Here is a 20,458-nt window from a genome sequence, read left to right as displayed (position 1 = left end):
TTGCAAACAAACTCACCCCACCAACCTGCTCGAAGTCAGCATTTTGCCAATATGATATAAATACGAGGTGTTAACGTGCTAATGTTAGCATTTCTCTTAGAACACCAGTACTTACAGTGCTACAAGCATGGCTGTAAGGGAGCTGCCGCCCATTTGCTTTTGCGTTTGTATTACTGCAATTTCCCTGACTTTGTGGATTATGTCTTATTCGTATTTCCAGTTGTTGTGATTATTTTTGTTGTACAAAGTGGTGGCTGTCATGAATTACTTGCAAGCCTACACAGCAAGTGTGCGGTGGGTTTGGGTTTGGGATTTTTGTGAGTCTTTGTATTTTATTTCTATTATGAAATGTGTTGTTAGCATTAAGAACTTGTCAGGTGAGATCACATTACAGTCATTCTATGACTCGGCATCTAAGAGGCTTATGTGACAAGACACTGGCTGTGTCTCAAACAGAATACTTCTGTGAGTACTCTTCAATATGTATCCTTATGTACAGTGCATACTTGGTTCCTGAGGGCGCAAATTTTGACAGTGTAGCACTGTCATTGTTTTATTTTCTATCGTTTTTCTTACGTTTTTCATTGTCAACACACTTAGACACTCAAAATGCTAAGTGTAAATATGGACGTTGGCAAATTGAGATGCAGTCAAGGTCACAGAAAAGAAAGTGTAAACATGTTCGAGATATTATGTCACCGTACTACACAGCAATATCAAACCCTAATAAATACAATCCAATAATGTATTTTTGTTTTGTTTTAGTTTTTAAATGACTTTTATTAATGTAGCCTCGGCATTCTCCTTTCGACTTCCATCTCAGCGTTTGAAAGAAAAATAGCAAACCAGATTTTATTTTATCCATCTGCTTGTTCAAAACTCCCCTCAGTTTAAAAGCCTTGGGGCTTTGACAAGAACTATATACCAGCGGATGGGTGAAAAAACAAAAAAAATACACAAACCATCATTTCTGACTAATGCCAAGAAAAAAAGGGGAGAAGTAGTTTGTTAAATGTGTATTAAACAGCAGGGTAAGCGCATAGGTCAGGAAGTCTTTGAGAAGGACAGACGGATTGAATACTTCATTAATTAATCTATCGAGTCCGCCTATTAAAATATGTAAAATAGCTGAGGTCACTTGAGTTACTTTTCATGCTGAGAATAAATTGAAAATTCAGCTGCAAGCAATTTATGCCACCCACCCCCTGTGATTGTTAAATGCTTTACTAAACAAGCTAATTTAATGGTTAGGAATCACAATCTCTCCGTATTGCATAATAATTTGTAAACAAACTGTGGAGGAAAAAAAAAGAATCAAGATCTAGAGGCTTTATTGAAATCAAATTATTTTCAGCTCATTTAAGAGAGCATGACCTGCTACGGAAAATTTAGCACAATGTGCCCAGATAACCCCATTTTGGTTAGCAGTTTGCATAGTAGTGCTGTGCTTGTATAGGTTAATTGTGGGTGATGAGGGTATAGGCTGATCACCGAAGAATTTCCCACTTTTGCGAAAAAGGTCTCGCCCTATTCATGCAATGCATTTACAAAAAAGAAGGCGCCTGTAGTGCAGTAAAGTTTGAGGGGTGACATCACATTTTTGTGGACTAAATGATGGTAAACTAAAGGAACAATCCAGTCTGCCTGGCCATGTGAATGTGAGTGTAACTGCGTCAGCCCTGTGATTGACAGGTGATGGCCACTGTCAGATGGGATTGGCTTAGTCAGGAAACATATTTCACTGATTAGCCCGTGGCAATACAAAAATTCTGCAGCCACCAGTGATTCATTACTGGGGTGCTTTCTCGGTCCAGTCTTGTGGGGGATCGTCCAGAGAGGCAAGGCAATTAACTTGAAGTTGTCTCTGAGAAAGGTTTTGCAGGAGCTTTACAGATTATTTTGGTTAAATGCCAAAGTTGGAGATAATGGACAGAGATGCAACATTCGTTCGTTTATCCATTTTCTACTGCCTGTTCGGGTTCACAGGTGAGCTGGAACCTATACCAGCTGACTTTGGGTGAGAGGCGGCGTATGCCTTGGACTATTCTCCAGTCAATCACAAGGATTATATAGACAAACCACCATTCATACTCGCATTCATACCTATGGACTATGTTGTTGGACTGCAGGAGGAAACGAGGGTACCCAAAGTAAACCCATGCAAGCATGGTGAGATGAACATGCAAACTCCACATGCAGTGAAATGTGTTTGTTTGTTTGTAAAGTGTTTGGCTGAGAGGCTCTCTCAGATGCCCACACTGAACTCTGACCACACGTACAGCTGCCTTCAGTGTTTACACGGAAACGATAACGTTGACACTCAGGATGTCCCGATCAGCATTTTTGGCTTCCAATCCTGATCCAATTTTTTGGGCTCTGATCCGATCCGATTTTGAGTCCCAAGCCGATACTTTGACAGTGTTATTATAGCGTTTGGAAGTGAAAATGTTTTTAGAAAGTAACTAAAGTAAACGCAAACACTTACTTCATTAAATTTAGAATTTGTTAGTATTGTTGTAAATCCCATGAAACAAACCTCTTCCAGAGAATTAAAGGTCAGCTTCACTTTAATATTGTAGAAAAATACTCAAATCACACGCAGATTTGCAGTGCATGTGTGCTGTATTGTTAAATGTAATGACATTGGGAAAACGTCTGAGCTCCATACTCCATACACAGATACTCCATCTGTGTATCTGTGGTGAAACTGTGGTGGTTTTAAATGACTTCGGCAATGTAGTGTTGTGATGGCAGGGCATAGCGTGGATGGAAAGATGGCAAAACCCCACAGTCGACCGGCGGAGATGGGCTGGTGACCAGAATCAATAAATTTGGCGACCTTTTCAATGATCCGCTTTGCCTTTTCGCTCTCTTTGGGATACGTGTCTTTCCTGCTAAAGTCCAGAGTTTGTTGCTTTGGTGTAGCAGCCTTTTCGTCAGTGGCCTTGCTCACCGCTTTGTATTCCGTTTTACGTTTGGTTCTCAGATGAAATATTAACATTGTGGAATTGAATGCAGTTCTGCTAATACCATCCCTTGAAATTGTCATTTTGCAGACATAGCAAGTGGATGTAGGACTACTTTGATTGACAGTGTCAAAGTACTTCCACACAGCTGACATGGATTTGCTTACTTTCCAGCGTGCTGCAAAAATAAACCACTTTACAGCTTCCATGAAGATTGGCTGGGCGTTTGGTTGATTATTCCCAATCCCAATCAATTAAAAAAAGGGCAGAAAGTGTCTTGATCCCGATCCGGGACATCTCAAGTTGACACCCCTTTAAAAATAGCCAAAACCACACCATTTTACTGTTGTTAAATTGTTTTTGTCCTTCAAATTTTAGTTTCAAGCACAGACTCGCTGGAGTTCAAAAGCTTCACTGCATCGTAATGATTTGACCAAACTTGGGAATGATGCCGTGATGAAAGCAATGCGTATTTACAAGCCCTTGTCACTACCTAGTTGTTTATTTTACAGCAAATTATCTTTATTCTTTATGAGATACTAGCACTGTCACTGCGGGCCTTCAATGGTTAAAGACCTACGTTTATTGCGGACCTTCTCCTCCCATGGTCACCCAACTGGTCTCTTGAGTATTCTCCACAAAAATGGCTGAAGGTCCCAAGTAACGCTATAAAACCCAAGGTGACTGAGTTCTTCAAGCTGTTGTACCCAAATCGTAAAATATTCTCTTACATCTGCGACCCAAGACTCTTGTAAAATGTTTATGAAGCTGCTAAAAATGTTTTATTCAAATGAGCTTGTGGTTAACTTTCTGTCAAACATGGACTGGTTTTACCGTGCTGGTTATTACCCTATTGTGAGAGGGCTGGGTGTGTTCCAGGGTGCGCAAAATATGACTTTAGCGTTGCTTTTAACATGAACTCAACACAGGGCTCCACGGTGGCCTGGTGGTTAGCATGTTGGCCACACTGTCAGGAGATCGAATCTCCGTTGGGCATTTCTGTGTGGAGTTTGCATGTTAGGTTAATTGGCGACTCTAAATTGTCCATAGGTATGAATGTGAGTGTGAATGGTTGTCTATATGTGTCCTGCCATTGGCTGGCGACCAGTGCAGGTTGTACCCCGACTCTCGCCTGAAGTCAGCTGGGATAGGCTCCAGCATACCCACGACCCTAGTGCGGATAAGCAGCAAAGAGGATGGATGAACTCAATTCTCAGGACAGCGCACATTGCAGAGTGCGCAAGAGTATTGATACAGGATCAAAAAAATGAGTGCCGTTCTCCGAAATGGTTCAAACGAGTATCAGAACTCCTTGGTAATGGCACCCTTGGGGGTACTCCTGGTGTTTGAAATGAATTCAATAACAAAGCTGCTCCTCTCCACTCAATAACACTGCAGAAGCAATCGGTGGACTCAGAGTCAGGCCTCACAGCCTGATCCATGCTGGTCAATAGCTTCTTTTTAGCACAGCCCAGCAGAGTCTGTGTCTAAGCACTAAGCGAGTCATTATTCAGAGAGGCCTTGGAGTGCAATAACTCCCTGCTGTTGCATCATTTGAAATCATTCATCATTTACAGCAATTCAGAATGGATCGTCATGGCCAGTTTTGGAAGATGTGAAAACATTCCTCAGCACAGGGACCTCGTATATCATGTCATATTTCAAAAGAGCTATTGAAAAAGGCAAATGCTTTTTCAGTAAAACATCATTATAATCCTCCTTCTTTCCAATCCATTTTGTCATCATATACTACCCACTGGGGATTATTCAGAGGGTCACATATTTTACAGGACACTGAGGGATAACATCCAAATGTTTGTAAAACAGAACATGTCAGGATTTAGAAGTGAAGATGCAAGTGAGGAGACGATGTTGTCACACAGTAGAACCAAAATCACAACATGAGATCACCTTGCTCAATCTGGTGAGACTCAATACACGAGCTGTTAAATTGTTAAAAGTGTGTGAATGCAGCGGGATGCAGAGGAGGAAGGACGCCGTTGTGAAAATGTTTTTTTTGTATCAAAAGTCTACAAAACACCATGGAAAACATCTCAGATGGGATCTCCTTGTCATACCAGTAACATTGCAAGTCATCAGGACCATCCATCCATCCATTTTCTAAACTGCTTCTCATTAGGGTAGCGGGGGTATGCTGGAGCCTATCCCAGCTGACTTCGGACGAACCATTCACACTCACATTCATACCTATGGACAATTTAGAGTCGCAGAACTCGAAATTGTCTAAAACAGGGGTCTCAAACCCGCGGCCCGCGGGCCATTTGCGGCCCACCAAATCATATCTTGCGGCCCGCGACTGGACATCAAACAGTAGTGTAACTGCAGCCCGCAACATCCGGGCAAGTTCAGTGTTACTTACATACTTATAGGGGCAAGTAAACACCAACACTGAACTAACAGTGGTGTTATCACATGGATGTGTTGTGAATTGTATCGTATCGTGAGGTACCCTGAGATTCCCAGGCCTACTCCCAATACTTGATGCGGCCCAGCCTCACCCAGACTACCTCCACTGGCCTCCGGTGACATTGAGTTTGAGACACCTGGTCTAAAAGGTTAGGCCATCAGGACCGTCAAGGTAAAATTTTTTCTCATCAAAGAGTAAAACTTCCTTCCCCCTTTTATCTTTCAATGTCCCATGTTTGGCTCTTGTGCAAAGTCCAAACGGGCAATTTTGTGGTTTTGAAGGAGACAAAGTCTTTGAAGACTTTTTTTGTTTTTAAAACTTTTCTCTCTCAGATGCCGTCTGATGGGTTATTGGACTGCACTTGGCACCAGTACCAACCTTCATTTGGGCCAAGGATCGTCCCGTGTCTTGACGGACGGCCAGTCGGATCCTGACATTTTTTTTGGGTCTACCACTTGGCTTTTTTGTTCCATAACCCTCAGGTTCTTTTAAGAAATTTAAAATGACTGTCTTACTGTGTAAAACCTCAGCAGCAATTGTGTGCAACGAGAGGCCTTGCTTATGCAGCTCAACAATTCGATCACGTTCAAAGAAAGGAAGCTTTTTTCCATCACCTTTACCATCAAGAGATTATAACAGTGTCAATACCTGACAGAAAATAACAGTGAATCTACATTTTTGCCAAGATTTTGGCTTTTAAAGGCTTAAACTTTTGATCAGCTGATGAACAGCCTATTTCAGTTTAATGATTGTTTACAATAAATTGTTTACTACATTTTTTTTTGTCTCACTCCCATTTTTTTTCTTTTTGCATTTTGAAGCTCGACTTAGAACCTCCTTAAGATCCAACAGTGCAAAATGTAAATTCTTGCAACTGGTCTAAAAATGTTGGCACACTAGAGCTGTCAAATTATTAAATAATTTAATCAGATTTAATCAAATTAATGAATCATGATTCATCATCATTTGGCCGCACGGTGGCAGAGTGGTTAGCATGTTGGCCACACAGTCAGGAGATCGGGAAGACCTGGGTTTGAATCTCCGTTCTAAACAAACGTTGGAGGTCATACGAGAACATAAGTCACAACATTGTATCCCACGGAGCACCTTATAATTGATTATGATACTCTACATATATACCATAATGGAATAATAGTTATTCAACAAAAGAGAAATGCACTACATCATACTGAGAGCAGTTTCTAATATTTTGGTTCCATCATTTAGCTACACGACAAGGTTTCTCACGGTGGGATACAATAATCCCACTAGTTTGTTATTGAATTATCCACAGTTATGAATAACCCCTACGTTACCGTGAAACACAGCTCTTCTGCTCATTTCCCCAGGTGTCCTGCAGACATTTGACAAACATTAGGTTAGAAATGGTCACCAGTTTGCCTAAATGGGGTGTGTGTGTGCAAATAAGCAGTGTCAGATTAACATGAACACTGTCAGAGTACATTTCAGTGAGCAGAGTCTGCATCTCACTTATGAGGACGTGACATTAAGAGTGGGGGAATCATTATTGTTCGTCAGTGTGTGACTATCAGTCATAACAGGCTGCAGCTGCAAGGATACGTGTGTGTGTGTGTGTGTGTGTGTGTGTGTGTGTGTGTGTGTGTGTGTGTATCTTTCAATACACTCTGAGGTCAGACACAAGGTCATCTTTGCCTAATGTCAGCAAATGATGTGCTTATGAGTTCATAAGGAGAAAGAGCAGAATGGCCACAACAGGCTGGAGATGTTTGCAGTACTGCTAAAAGGGCATAAAACATGTTCTACTTTCACTCCCACAGGAAAATTCATTATGGAGACAAATACACCAGAATCGGTGTTTTCTGAAAAGACATATAACATGAGTCTACACATAAAGGTTGGTTGCACTTGTTGGGGTGGAATCCAGATTCAAGAGGTGTGAGCTGGATTTCCTCTGCCCTTGCAACAATTTGATGCCCTGTGGGGGCTTCCAGAGGGGTCAAACTCCAATGTGACAGCTGAAGCAAAGCATGTGAATGTGAACATGCTGTCAGTTTGCGTCACCTCCTTCCATCCTTTTCTCTTTCAAGCTCTTTTGTGGCTCTGATGGGTTAACAGGGCCGTGTCTTTGTTCATCTCATAAAAAATACATCACAGCCACCAGACCACTTAGATGGAACAGTCAAGAAGGAAAGTTAGATGAGCATGATTATTTTTAATGAATGATTATGAACACCCCTCCTCTCCCATTTTTTTTGACAGCTTATAAGTATTGAGTATGACTTTTTGAGGGGGGAACATTTGCATGTTTTTGAGCTTCATTAAGACATGCCAATGACGTGGCAGATTTCAGCATCAGAGCCATGACTCACAAACTCAACTATCACATTTAGCTTTCATTGGTGCGCTTATCTGGAGAATCATCATCTGTAGACAAGCTAACAATGTCAGCCCACAAGCCAATCAATCCATTTGATAGATTGCCTTAACTGGGCGTACCCACAGTTTGGACAATAACTCATATCTAGTCATTACCCAGCAAAGCAATTACTCATTGCTTAATTATCCAAATTAAATATAATTAATTCTCGGACATGAAGGTCAAATTCTGTGTCTGTCCGGCATGTGTCATTGGCTCTGTTTTGTGACTATACAGTTTAAAAGAAATTTAAAAGAACAAAACTCAGAGAAACACGTTATTGTTGTTGATTAAAGAAAGATAATAATAACATGTGTCGTGCCAGGGTCTCCAACCCGGTTTCCAACACAGTAAGTGTCTGTCAGATCGCCGCAACACCAATACTAGAAGTCTCTTTATCTTCAAATACATCGTCCATGATACGCCATACATTACTGCTTGTAACTTTGAGTCAACGTTCCACCGGCGATCGGTGTTACATCGGTGCTTTCAAAGTTGGTGCTCAGCCACATGTAGCAAACATAAATAGAACAGCTCCGTGATTAAGGGTTCATACAGCTCCAAACATCTACACTACAACATCACCTGGAGCAGTTTACAATCAATAGTTATCTAATAACATGAAACAAATATAAAACCTTTTGAGTAGAATACATCTACTCATCATGGATGTCAGCTTCTCCTCAGTCAGCCATTGTGGGTGTAACTTGGCTTGTTGGACAGTTTTGCTCTGATCAACCAATTAGAGGATGGAAAAGTGCCGATGTCACTGTGAAACCAAGATAAGCGACGTCTAGTTGGCTAAAAAAAACCAGTCCCATTGATTATAGTGTGTGTGTGACATTGGCCAGGTCTTGTGATTATTAGATTAGCATGACAACACAACTTTCTTGAGGCTTCTGGGTGTGCCTGTTTGGTGGTTCGGTGTTTTATTGCTGTTTGTGCAACTTGCTGTTCTCTGGCAGACAAGCTGGACAACCAGGATCAAAACAGCCTGCTGGTGGAGCTCTGGGCTTAGTGGCTCCTAACCTCTGGAAGCGTCCTACTTGGCGCCTTGCGTTGTCGTCCTAGCCTATACTGATGGTTGTTGCGCTGTTGGGTGTCATCCTGGTCTCATGATGTGATGAAGAGACTGGTATAGAGCCAGGTCTAATACAACCGTCATATCTGTTGATCTGTTACTAGATTGTGCGAGGTGTGCTGAGGCATTGAGTGTCTTAACATGTACATTTGGGTGCTGGGGTGGGTCAGGTTGTGTTTGCCTGTGAAGGTGGCAGGTGCTTTTGCTTCGTCCTGTTTTTTTATTCGGGGGCCCGATGTCACTAGCTTTGTATAAATAGTAGGGATGAGCAAGTACACCACTATCTGTATCTGTTCACCCATCTAAATTATCCATATCCATATCTGTACTCAGAGTGGGCGGGGAATAAACCAGAAGTGGGCATGGTTTGACCAGAAATGGGTGGGACTTAAATCTGTACATTCTTTTAAGTCTGAACTTGACATGGATTGATCAGAAGTTGCTATATTTATTGCTTATTATTATTGCTTATATCTATATGTGTACTGTGTATGTGTGTAAGTGATATTTATTATTTAATTATTTTTTATGATCATTGTCAAGTTGGTGATTCATTCAAACATCCAGTGATGGCAAACAGGGAAATAAACTGTCAGCCTTGTTCACTGTATTTTTCTCAAAAGCACAGCTTTCAGTACTACGAGCAAAGTTTTCCAACTGACTTTATATTGCCAGCCAAATTCGAAGCAGATGGGGGGAAAAAATAAAAACACAGGCAGTGACCAACCCAACACGAGCCGTTTACAGCTCTGTCTTAGCAAAAGCACCGCGTACTTTACAAAACAAGTTTACCAAGTAACTTAATAATGACAAGCTGTACTCGTTTCATGCTCGTATTCGGCAAAAATGCATTGTCCGTAACGGATACTCGCCTAAAATGAGTATCTGGCTCAGCCCTAATAAATAGTGTATTATTATGTAATAGTACTATTATGTATTTACGTATGTATGTATTTTTTTATGTGTGGAGAATAATAAAGTATCTGTCTTTCTCTCTCAGGAAGTGAGAAAAGCAGAGAAAAATAAAATAAATTAAAATAGTAATAGCAGTGTTATGAAAAACGAGTATGATTAAATAGGCTCTGCTTTTCCCTTCTCCTTTCCAGACATGTTGTATTGTGGAACTGTTGTATTCCTATGTAATATTGTATGCATGTTGAAAATGAACAGAAACTGAACTGAACACAAAGAAGCTGAAATCTGATTGGACAAAAAACTGTAACATACAGCTAAGAGACACGCTACTAAATGAAAACAATTGACAATTGGAATAAATTAATCTAATTTCATGGAACAAATACTAGAATTTAAGATGTAAATTTATGTCTGTGCTTATGATAGTGTTTAGGCCAGCAGAGAACACCTTGCTGGCCCTGACGCGCACCGCTGCCAGCATGAACTCCAATTTTGAGGATAAAATTTGTAATATTATGAGAATATAGTCATTTAAGTCATAATCGTTATACAAATTTAAAGGGTCCCTGACATGATTCATCAACTTTGCTTAAATGTATATTGTTTGTAATTATGTTCTACGTTGTTTGATTTCTTGAAAGCTAAATTCGCAAAAATGACATTTGTAGTTCATGGCACCAGTCATGACAAACTAGTACTTGCAGCTCAGCATCATTTCCGTATGTGATGTAATGAGGCTAACACCGCTCAGCTGAAGCAGAGTAAACAAAGCTTCTCAGAGGTAGATCATCGACTTGGTTCAGTGTATTTTTCATCAAAAGTAGCCAAAATGCCAAAACGTTATGTTGCTTCTGGATGTTCACACTATCCGAGTGATACTGTAAGTTTGTTTTCTTTTCCAAAAGAGGAAGGTTTAAGACAACAATGGATGAAGCAAGTGCAGAGAATGAGAGACAGATGGACGCCCACATCGAGTTCTGCCCTTTGCAGTGATCATTTCACTGACAACTGCATCGAAGGAAAACCTTTACAAGAAGCATTTGGATTGAAAGTACGGCATAAACGTATTTTGAATAAGGATACTATTCTGCCGGTACACAAGAAAAAACATCAAAACAACAAAGAACGACCACTGCGCCAAAGCTGGCACAGAAGGGAGTAAGTCATGTCTCCGTTACATAATGTCTTCTAAACACTATTCCACGATAGCGACAAGCCTGCAAAACATTATACATGTTATATAAACATCTTCTGACGGCAACATCTTCAATTTCGGGGGTGGGGGGCAATGATGACGATTGTTCATTGTTGACGTGAGGCCACATGTACATTAAAACAGGTCATTAAAAACCCCTTTATGCACATTAATAAGCCGATTTGAAACAATTATTTAAGAATAAGCAACTCCAAAGTAACCTACCGTTCTGTGTTTTGAAAGCGACCAATCTCCATCTCCATGTCTTAAGACGGAAGTCCCTGTTGTGCAAGTTCTCCATTTCAGCTCAAAATGTTTCTTCCTCCTGAAACTATTGACTTCGCTCAAATCTTCTCTATAATTACTGTAAACATCCTCTGTGTCTCTTGTGTAGCTAAGCGGTTTTACCCTGATTAGGTCACACCCGGAAATGAGGCTGAGCTGTGAGAAGTAGTTCGTCATGGCTGGTGCCATGAACTATAACTTTCAACAAATCGGACAATGTAGAACACAATTACAAACAATATTTAATACATTCAATCAAAGTTGATGAATCATGTCAGGGACCCTTGAAACCCAACAGTATGAAGCAAGCAGCTGTTGTCTCTCCCAGTACCCATCATATAAAGAGTTATTGCGGTAACATCATTGAATGCTTGTTAAAAGCACTTCCGATATTATGATAGAACAAACCCAACAAAACATTTCAATGTGTGTGCGTATTAATTCATTCAGGAACAGAAACAATCACATCATACTGATGATGGTGTTGATGTGCCAGAACATTGACGACATTCATTGTTTGTCATTGTTTACTGAAGTATAACAAGATTCTCAGGTATACGTGATGATGTAATATTACCACTTGATTGATGTTTTTTCACATAAGATTCTGACTTTGCTATAAAATCAGGATGCAAGTATCTTTATTCTCTTCTTCTTTTTAATGTTTCTTTCCAATGATCATTTAGAAAGATGGACAGTCTTAAAACAATACACATATTGTCAAATGAATACGTCTGTGGCAATGTCAGTCAAAACTGAGCATTATTATAATTGTAAAGGTATAGGTGTAATTTTTTTATACAGATTATTTTATTTTTTTTATTCAGATTATTTAAAAAAAAATGTAAATGAATTAAAATTAAAGAGTGCAGATAAAATACTTTCAGTTGTCGTATGCACAGTTGAATAGAAGCGTTTTTAGCCTGGATTGAACATTGCCAAAGTTGAGGATTGTTGCACATCTTCTGGAAGACTGTTCCAGATTTTTGCAGCATAAAACTGAAACGCAGCCTCACCGTGTTAAGTCTTGACTCTGGGCACCCACAGGAGGCTTCTCAGTGACCAACATGGTCCATGTCGCTCTAACATGTCGGAGATGTACTCTGGCACAAGACCTGAAAAGATTTACACAAGCAGAGCTATTTTAAAGTCTATTCTCCGAGCGACAGGAAGCCAGTGCAGAGACATGAGTACTGGACTAATATTGTCATATTACCTGGTTCTAGTTAGGACTGGAGCATCAGCATTCTGGATGTACTGCAGCTGTTTTACAGCTCGTTTAGAGAGCCCGGTGAGAAGGCCGTTACAGTAGTCTAGCCTGCTGGAGACAACGCCATAGATTAGTCTCTTTAAATCTGGCTTTGACACTATTTGCTTGATTTTGGCAATGCTTTTTAGGTGGTAAAAAGCTGCTGATGTTATTGATTAAATATGGCTGTTAAAGTTCAGATCTGAGTTCATTATTACCCATGGATTTCTAACCCTATGACTGGTTTTAGAGAGTTTCTCTTTGTTTCTGTGGGCAGCAAACAATGATTTCAGTTTTGTCCGAGTTTAGCTGAAGAAAGTTGTTCTGCATCCATACACTCATCTGTTTGATGCAGTGACAAAGTACATCTACAGGACCCTGTTCACCTGCCGTCACTGACACTTAGATCTGAGTGTTGTCTGCATAGTCGTGGTCAGACACATTGCCGCTGCGTATTAGCTGGCCTGAAGGAAGCAGGCATTGATCAGTCTTGGCAACCTTCACGATTATGGGATTAAGAGGCTTCACAGTGGCCTAGTGGTTAGCATGTTGGACATCGGGAAGATCTAGCTTCGAATCAACATTGGGCATCTCTGTGTGGAGTTGGCATGTTCTCCCCGTGCATGCACGGGTTTTCTCCAGGTAGTCCGGTTTCCTCCCACTTATCAAAAACATGCATGTTAGGTTAATTGGCAACTCTAAATTGTCCATAGGTATGAATGTGAATGTGAATGATTGTTTGTCTATATGTGTCCTGCGATTGGCTGGCAACCAGTCCAGGGTGTACCCCACTGGAGCCTCTTGCCCGAAGTCAGCTGGGATAGGCTCCAGCATACCCGCGACCCTAGTGAGGATAAGCAGCATAGACAATGGATGGATGGAATTACCTCCTCCCCCACCACATGGCAGTTATCCAATAAGTCAAACGAGCCCAAACACACCTCCAAGGTAAGTAAGTGCCTTGCTGAGGAAGCAGAAGGTTAATGGAGTGAGCATCTTACCTCTTACCCCTAAGTTTTGCACGTTCACAAGAATCAAGTGGTGACCCAATTCTCTTTAAAACGAAGGGTAAGGGGTAAATGCTAAGGGGTGTACAGGCCTCGAAACCTAGTGTGGTTGGGGAACTGACTTCAACTGAAGGAGTAGGCGGAGCTACAACACCCTTAGAGAAGACGGAAGCACAGAGACCAAAAGAAGCATATAAATGTAAGTAATTACACATAATTATTGAATCTGACAGTAAAGTCAATCATATTTTGTTATATATTCAATCATTTGTTACTCCTCGTAAATATTCGCCATGTTTGAATTGTTGGTTTTTACTAGTTATAGCTAGCCGGCTAACACCAATATCTAACTTCACTGCAATCTACTGCATTTCAGAAATGATTAGATAGCGACCACATTAGCCTGTTAATTGGCTGTAAAGTTGTATTTTAAAATCACTCGCTCGCAAGGGGAAACTACATTACTGAGCTGGCCGAGAGAGTGCCATGTCTGTGTCCGACTGAAGCACGCCCTTTCTCAGCCATGGCCCCGCTCTATACTTTGGTTCTCCCGAGTGCCGTGGCAGCGCGGAGGCTGCTCGGATGCACCCCGCCTGGCCATGGGAGATGGTGATCACCGCGCCAGAGTGTACAGTGACATTGCCGTTTTATATTAGCTAGCAAATCATTCAACTTTTGGAATCTAATGTTGTCCCATCTATTTTTTTAAAATCACTCTGTATTTATCTTTAGCACACTATTACTATACTACTATTGCTATTATTATTGTATTTACCATGAGTTAGTAGTTGTAGCCCATCAATCATGCATATGTGTCATCCCTGCAGGAGATGCTAAGCCAATTGAAGTCACCTCTCTGCTACACAATACAGTACTCTAGTACCATTCAAAAGCTACAGTCTCAGTATGAAAAAGTTTAATGCAACGTAATGCCATTCAGAAATGTTTTAAAAAACAAACTGAGCGAGAACATCAACGAAAAACAGGGAGGTTTTTAAACCTTGAAATGATGCTTGATAAGGTTTATGCCTTTGTTGATGAAGTTCAGAAGAGGAAGGAGAAGGGCCAAGGGGTAGAATTGGGATTCAGCCTACATTATATGCAAGTTTCATTTCTTTAGTATTGAGAAGATATAATAAAAGTTTGCTGAACAGTTGGGGCATAGTCACTTTTGACAGTAGGACAATTATAAATTCTCCTTCCTGAGCCACCTTGTTGTGGTGGAGGAGTTTGCGTGTCCCAATGATCCTAGGAGCTCCTGTCAGTTGTCCGGGGCTTTCACGCCCCTGGTGCGGTCACCCATTCACAGCACGTAGGAGGCCTCAGGGAAGACCCAGGACAAGTTGGAGAAACTATGTCCCTCAACTGGCCTGGGAACACTTCGGGATCCGCCAGGAGCGGGACGAAGGAGAGGGAAGTCTGGGCTTCCCTGCTTAGGCTGCTGCCTCTGCGACCCAACCTCGGATAAGCAGAAGAAGATGGATGGATGGACAGTTTTCAAGCTTTAGATCGCATAACTCTGATTGGCTAATAGCAATGTAAACACTTGCAGAACCATAAGAGGAATTTTGTATTGTTCTAATTAAGGGCCTTGAGACACAGGAAGCAGCCTCCATTCACTCATTTGATTGTAATAAATGTCAAATCACAGAGATGAAAAAAGTACGTTTTATAATCTGTCTAAATCCATGCTCTTCCATCTAATCTGGTCACTGGCACGCTTGGGTTTCTTTGCTCAGAAGTAGTTTAGGTAGGTTTTTTTTCCATTTTCATTTGGCTCAATTAATGTTTGCGTGACTTTAATTGGCCACACATGGAAATGCAGTGTTCGTTTGTGGGTTTGTATCTGTGTGTTTGGGCTTGTCAGTCTGCGTGTGTATGTATGCACCTGTTGCGAGACCACACTGATTACATTTCCTGTGTGTGTGTGTGTGTGTGTGTGTGTGTGCTTGCGTGTGTGTCTACATATTCCCTGACAAAGGCAAACCAATTAAATGTTACGGCAGCATTGTCCCTCTTTTATCATCACACAGAGACCATGCTGGTCATGTTCTGTCACCCTAATGTTTGCAGCACTTTGGTGGTGAAAACTCCCAAGCAAACATTGAGCCCACCACAATTGCCATACAAAGCAAGTTCCAGTGGACTAATGGCTGGCGAAGTCACCTCCATCCAACTCCCACTTGTGGGACCTAGTAACTGTGTTTTCCTCTCTGCCCACAGCTCTTATCGCCTGGATAAAATCAACAGTGACATGCGTAACTACATCACCAATTTTGCCGCAGACTTAAGGTGAATACACGATCAGTGCCTCCCTTTACCTCTCTGTTGCTGCCAGCTGCAGTGGTCAGGTGTGGGAGGTGGCTGGCTTACCACCATTGCTGATATTTTCAATATGGAGGTCAATGGCGACTTGCTCATATAGCAGACACAAATAGGTCACAAACTACAGTGGAACCTCTAAGGTCAAACACAGTTAGTTACAGGATGCTGGTCAGCCTCTGAAATTATTTTCCCAGACAAAGCAATGAGAATCAAAATACAGTGAATCCCTGCGCATTCGCAATTTAGCATTCACGGATTTTTGGTCCGAAAAGACATGTATTTTTCTCCAAAAATATGCTGTTTTTTCTGCAGAAAATGCATGTCATTCACCCTGTCGGTAATATTTTATAAATGGAAAATAAAACGGGTCAAATGTACAGCATACATGTACCCCTGTTTAAAAAGTCCACAATTTTTACATATTTGTCTTTTTGCTGTACTGATAAAGTTTTTTCGTCAAGTGCTGAGATTTCGCACTTTTTTGGCAGTCAGTGAACGCACTATAGTTGCTGGGAGACGCAAAAGTGAAACGTCTACACCATGACTCCAATTTCATCTGTTCATCGATCATTTTAGATTATCATTAGTGGTCGGTGTCCAAACACTTTACACTAAGTGTGTGAGGCATATTTAAGAAAGACGGAGAGGGTTCTGCTGAATCTAATACAGTGAATACAGTGGAACCTTGGTTAGCTTCATTAATTCATTACACAAGGTCCATCTCAAACTGAATGACTTTTTCCTATAAGAAATTATGAAAATCCAATTAACCCATTCCGGACACCCAAAAATATTAACACAAAACACTTTTTATAGTTATAGAATTATAGTTTTACATGTGGGAAAACAATTCAAAATGCATAAAAATATATATAAATGATGAATGAAAGGAATAGAGTGACATTTAACATAACCTTTACCTTGATTGAAGACTTGATTGATGTCAAATACGCAATGACGAGCAGCAAGGGAGAAGAGAGATCGACACTGACGACTTTGTGTTTCGAGCTATTTCTTGAATTTAACGGTGTTTCTCACCTTTTTTATGAAAATGCTGGCACTTGCAACTTTGTTTGGCTCCATTGTGGGTTATTTTGCAGCCCGTGATCAGTAAGAAAAGCAGAGAGCATTACGATATTAGTTAGCAAAGAGCTACAGAATCAACCACTGATGACATCATGGGTGCAGCTGGGGTACAATGTCGGTTTCCATTTGTTAACATGCTAATAGGCCACTAACAAGGACGTTTTAGGATAAAAAAATACGTTACGAAGACTGTTGGACTCTCGCAGTGCATTAATAACAGGACAAGATGCTAACTGGAAAATATATGCGAACTGAGCGAACTGTGTATGCTAACCAAGATTCCGCAAAAGTCACTCTTTTTGGGTTGGTCTGAACTCGGAGGAAAACGTCAATATCAAGCTAGCAGGAGAGTTTGGAGGTGTCTGGGGAGTGAGCCGTGACTCAAAAATTGAAATTTTAAAAAGGGGCGTATCAATTACTTGTGGATTTTTGCCATTCTCTGGTGGTCTCGGATCTCTGAAATTTTGTTAAGTAACAATTTAGTATTATTAACCATTGCACAAGTGTAAAAGATGGTACTCACTGTCTAATGACATGAAAACACCCAACCTGTATGCTGGACAAAAGCGTAGTGACTTCTTTGTGTGACTTTAGATTTCCAACCTGAGGGTCTTCAGAGGTTCCACCGTAACCGTTTTGCTTTACAGTGACGCAATATAAAGAATAATATTGATTCGAAGTAAAAACAGCACAGTGTGATTTAATATTGTGATAATTTTACCTTCAAGTATTCAGCTTTTTACTTCATTCAGATCTGATCATCTGAATGTTTGAACTTTCATTGAAAGACTTTACAAACATGGAGCAAGGCCATTCGACAACATGATGTATTGAGAGTCTTCTTTTTAATCACACTGGCATTTCATTTACTGCCAAACATTTATCGCCGTTGAAGGGTTCTAACTCATCCTTACCTGCTATTAGAAAGAGATCCAGCAGAGAGAAATATTTGTATTTCTACTGTGACTCACTTGGCAGTTTATTTACTGAGGCTTTCTCTCTCTTTGTCTTTACATTCATTCGGCATATTCCTTTCTTGGCAGAGTGCACTGAACATCTCCTCTCCTCTGCTTGGTTGGCACATTTAATTGATGCGGTGGATAACGGGGGTGCTCCCTGAAGTGTGTGCTCGCTAACTAGCTCCTGATTTGCATTTCTCTCATTTGCACACATTGATTTGATGTTTCAGCACAACATAAATCCAATCACCTTTTTAAGGACACTGCTGCAGAGGGTGGGTCTCTTCATGGAGGAAGAAAGGTCATAAATTGTGTTTCTCTCAAGTTCAGGTTGTCCAGGGGAAGCCCAGTGTCTTTCACAGCCCGCAGTTGTAGCCACAAGTCATCAAGTATAAGTTGTTGTTATTAAATTATATTTAATTGCGTAAAAGTGCCACTCTTGGCTTACTTCTCTCGGTGTCTTTCTGTGTGTTCAGTCAGAGTTACCACTTGCAAACAGCCATGCACCCAAGCATTGCCCTGGACCCCACTGCAAACTACAACTCTCCCAAGTTTCGCTCCAGGAATCAAAGCTACATGCGGGCAGTGAGCACCCTCAGTCAGGCAAGCTGTGTTAGCCAGGTGAGCCAGGTGAGTTGGAAAACTTGCTTTATATGTCTCCTTGTGACTTGTGATTTTTTTTTTCTCTGCAAGCAATTTAACTCATGTGAGGGGGGGTCTGTTGGTTAGTTACCACTCTATTCAGCACACACTATCGAATTTCTTTGTGGAGCGTTGGTGCATGTACACAAATCACTGAGACAGCATCTCTCAACTGTAGTTCCCATTTGTGGTACATGACATGGTGGTGTGAAGAAGGTGTGCTTTTTCATGGCTTTCTTTAAGAATACACTTAAACTTTTATACAAGTAACAATGTGAATACAGTTATTGGTTTGTTTTTTTATGCCACCTTGACACTAAACAAATTTTGCCTCCGCATTGTCCCGCAATTCGCCGTGGCAATGCATGTCTTTTAAACGGTACGCCTGAAAAGCGTGAAGACCAGTTTGCAAACTGTTTGCGTTCCGTTTACCCATAACTTAATCATGAGGCACGCAATTCATGTCCGAAAATGGTGTGCATTGGCACGCACATTGTTCCCGCTTGGATGTGCGTTGTCACCACCACTTCCCGCATCTGTGAAGCAGTCATGGTATTATTTGGTCCCACTTTGACGCCACGCTATAGCAGGCATCACTCCTAGCTTCATTAACGTCTCTACTTACAAGGGACCTGTAAGATGTTGAACTCCAGAGAAGAAGCTCTCATTGCAGAATTGAAAAGGTATCTATATTATCTCGCAGCTGCAGAACTATTACTACTTGCCGAAGACCAGGAGCGAATGCAGAAAGGACAGGAAGAAAGCATACTAGAAAAAGGTAAGCACGGACAGTGTGGGTGAATGCATGACATCACTTTGGGCGTTATGATCAGTTATGAACAGAACGTCACAAGGAAGATCCAAGAGGCTACAGAAATGACTTCCCCCCCGACTTGTTCCAAGAGGTGGTGGAAAAGTTAACCCATTCATGACAATGAGACACGCTTTGATATGTGCTGTCCGTATTGTTTGCGAATAGTTTGGGCTGCTTTAATGACTAGATCACGCGAGTGGCACGCAGCCCAGCACAGTTTAAATATGTGTCAAACGTGTTTATGGCGAATTTACTCATGAGCACGCATAATTGCGTACCACTGCGGGGACAAAATTTGTGTAATTGTCAAGGTGGCTTTAGCTACGAAGTGCCTTTCTAGTTTCTTTTTTCTCAAGTTTCTTTTTCCTGCCAGGTGAGTGAAACAGAAATAAATGGCCAGTTTGAATCGGTATGTGAGTCGGTGTTCAGCGAGGTAGAATCCCAGGCCATGGATGCACTGGATTTACCCGGCTGCTTCCGAACCCGGAGCCACAGTTACCTGCGAGCCATCCAAGCCGGCTACTCTCAAGATGATGAATGCATCCCACCCATGGCCTCCACAGTCACCTCCACCATCAGATCGACCACAGGTAAATGAAAGTGTACATTCTCTTCATCCAGTAGATTCGTGTGTGCTGACGGAACAGCAGATTATCATTTTATTTGCTATGAACATGCGGTAATGGCTGGAATTTAAGATAAGATAGCATAAAATGGTCATACTGTCAGGTGTCTCATAATCCTTGCATGACTTATGTGTTTTCATTATTTTTGATGGATGTAGGGTTGTCATACCTACCACCTTTGACCTGTGCAAGTTCATCTTTCTTTATTTTGGATGCGGTGCCTCATCTGCTCGTCCATTGGATGCATCAGAGAGTAAAGTTATGAACCCTATTGAAAATCTCAAGAATGAAAAATCAGGCCAGATTGTCAATGGCTGTCTGCATCACATCTAATGTCTGACTTTCTCTATTATGCTGCAAGGTGTATGCACTGATTTACTATAAATTGGGCAAAGGAATGGTGAAAGTGTCGTATAAGTTCTCTACTTGTAAACTTAGTTTACAATGTGCTGCAAATCTCTAAATGTCACAGGATGCACTGG

The 20,458-nt window shown here is 41.1% G+C and overlaps 1 protein-coding gene across 13 annotated transcripts in view; it reads left to right on the top strand.

Annotated features, from left to right (window-relative positions):
* dlgap2a (discs, large (Drosophila) homolog-associated protein 2a) overlaps positions 1 to 20,458 on the top strand; it is a 231,235-nt gene that overhangs the window by 166,502 nt on the left and 44,275 nt on the right. For 9 of the 13 annotated variants that reach the window (XM_054796869.1, XM_054796868.1, XM_054796871.1 and 6 more), the window contains 3 exons: positions 15,748 to 15,816; positions 18,371 to 18,524; positions 19,724 to 19,940. In XM_054796869.1, the coding sequence (XP_054652844.1) occupies positions 15,748 to 15,816; positions 18,371 to 18,524; positions 19,724 to 19,940 (440 nt within the window). The remainder of the gene's footprint in view (positions 1 to 15,747; positions 15,817 to 18,370; positions 18,525 to 19,723; positions 19,941 to 20,458) is intronic. The other 4 variants (XM_054796877.1, XM_054796873.1, XM_054796867.1 and 1 more) reach the window with 3 other exon arrangements.

Source organism: Dunckerocampus dactyliophorus, chromosome 13, assembly GCF_027744805.1.
Source record: "Dunckerocampus dactyliophorus isolate RoL2022-P2 chromosome 13, RoL_Ddac_1.1, whole genome shotgun sequence".
NCBI lineage: Eukaryota > Metazoa > Chordata > Actinopteri > Syngnathiformes > Syngnathidae > Dunckerocampus > Dunckerocampus dactyliophorus.
This window is presented reverse-complemented; position numbering and strand designations above follow the sequence as displayed.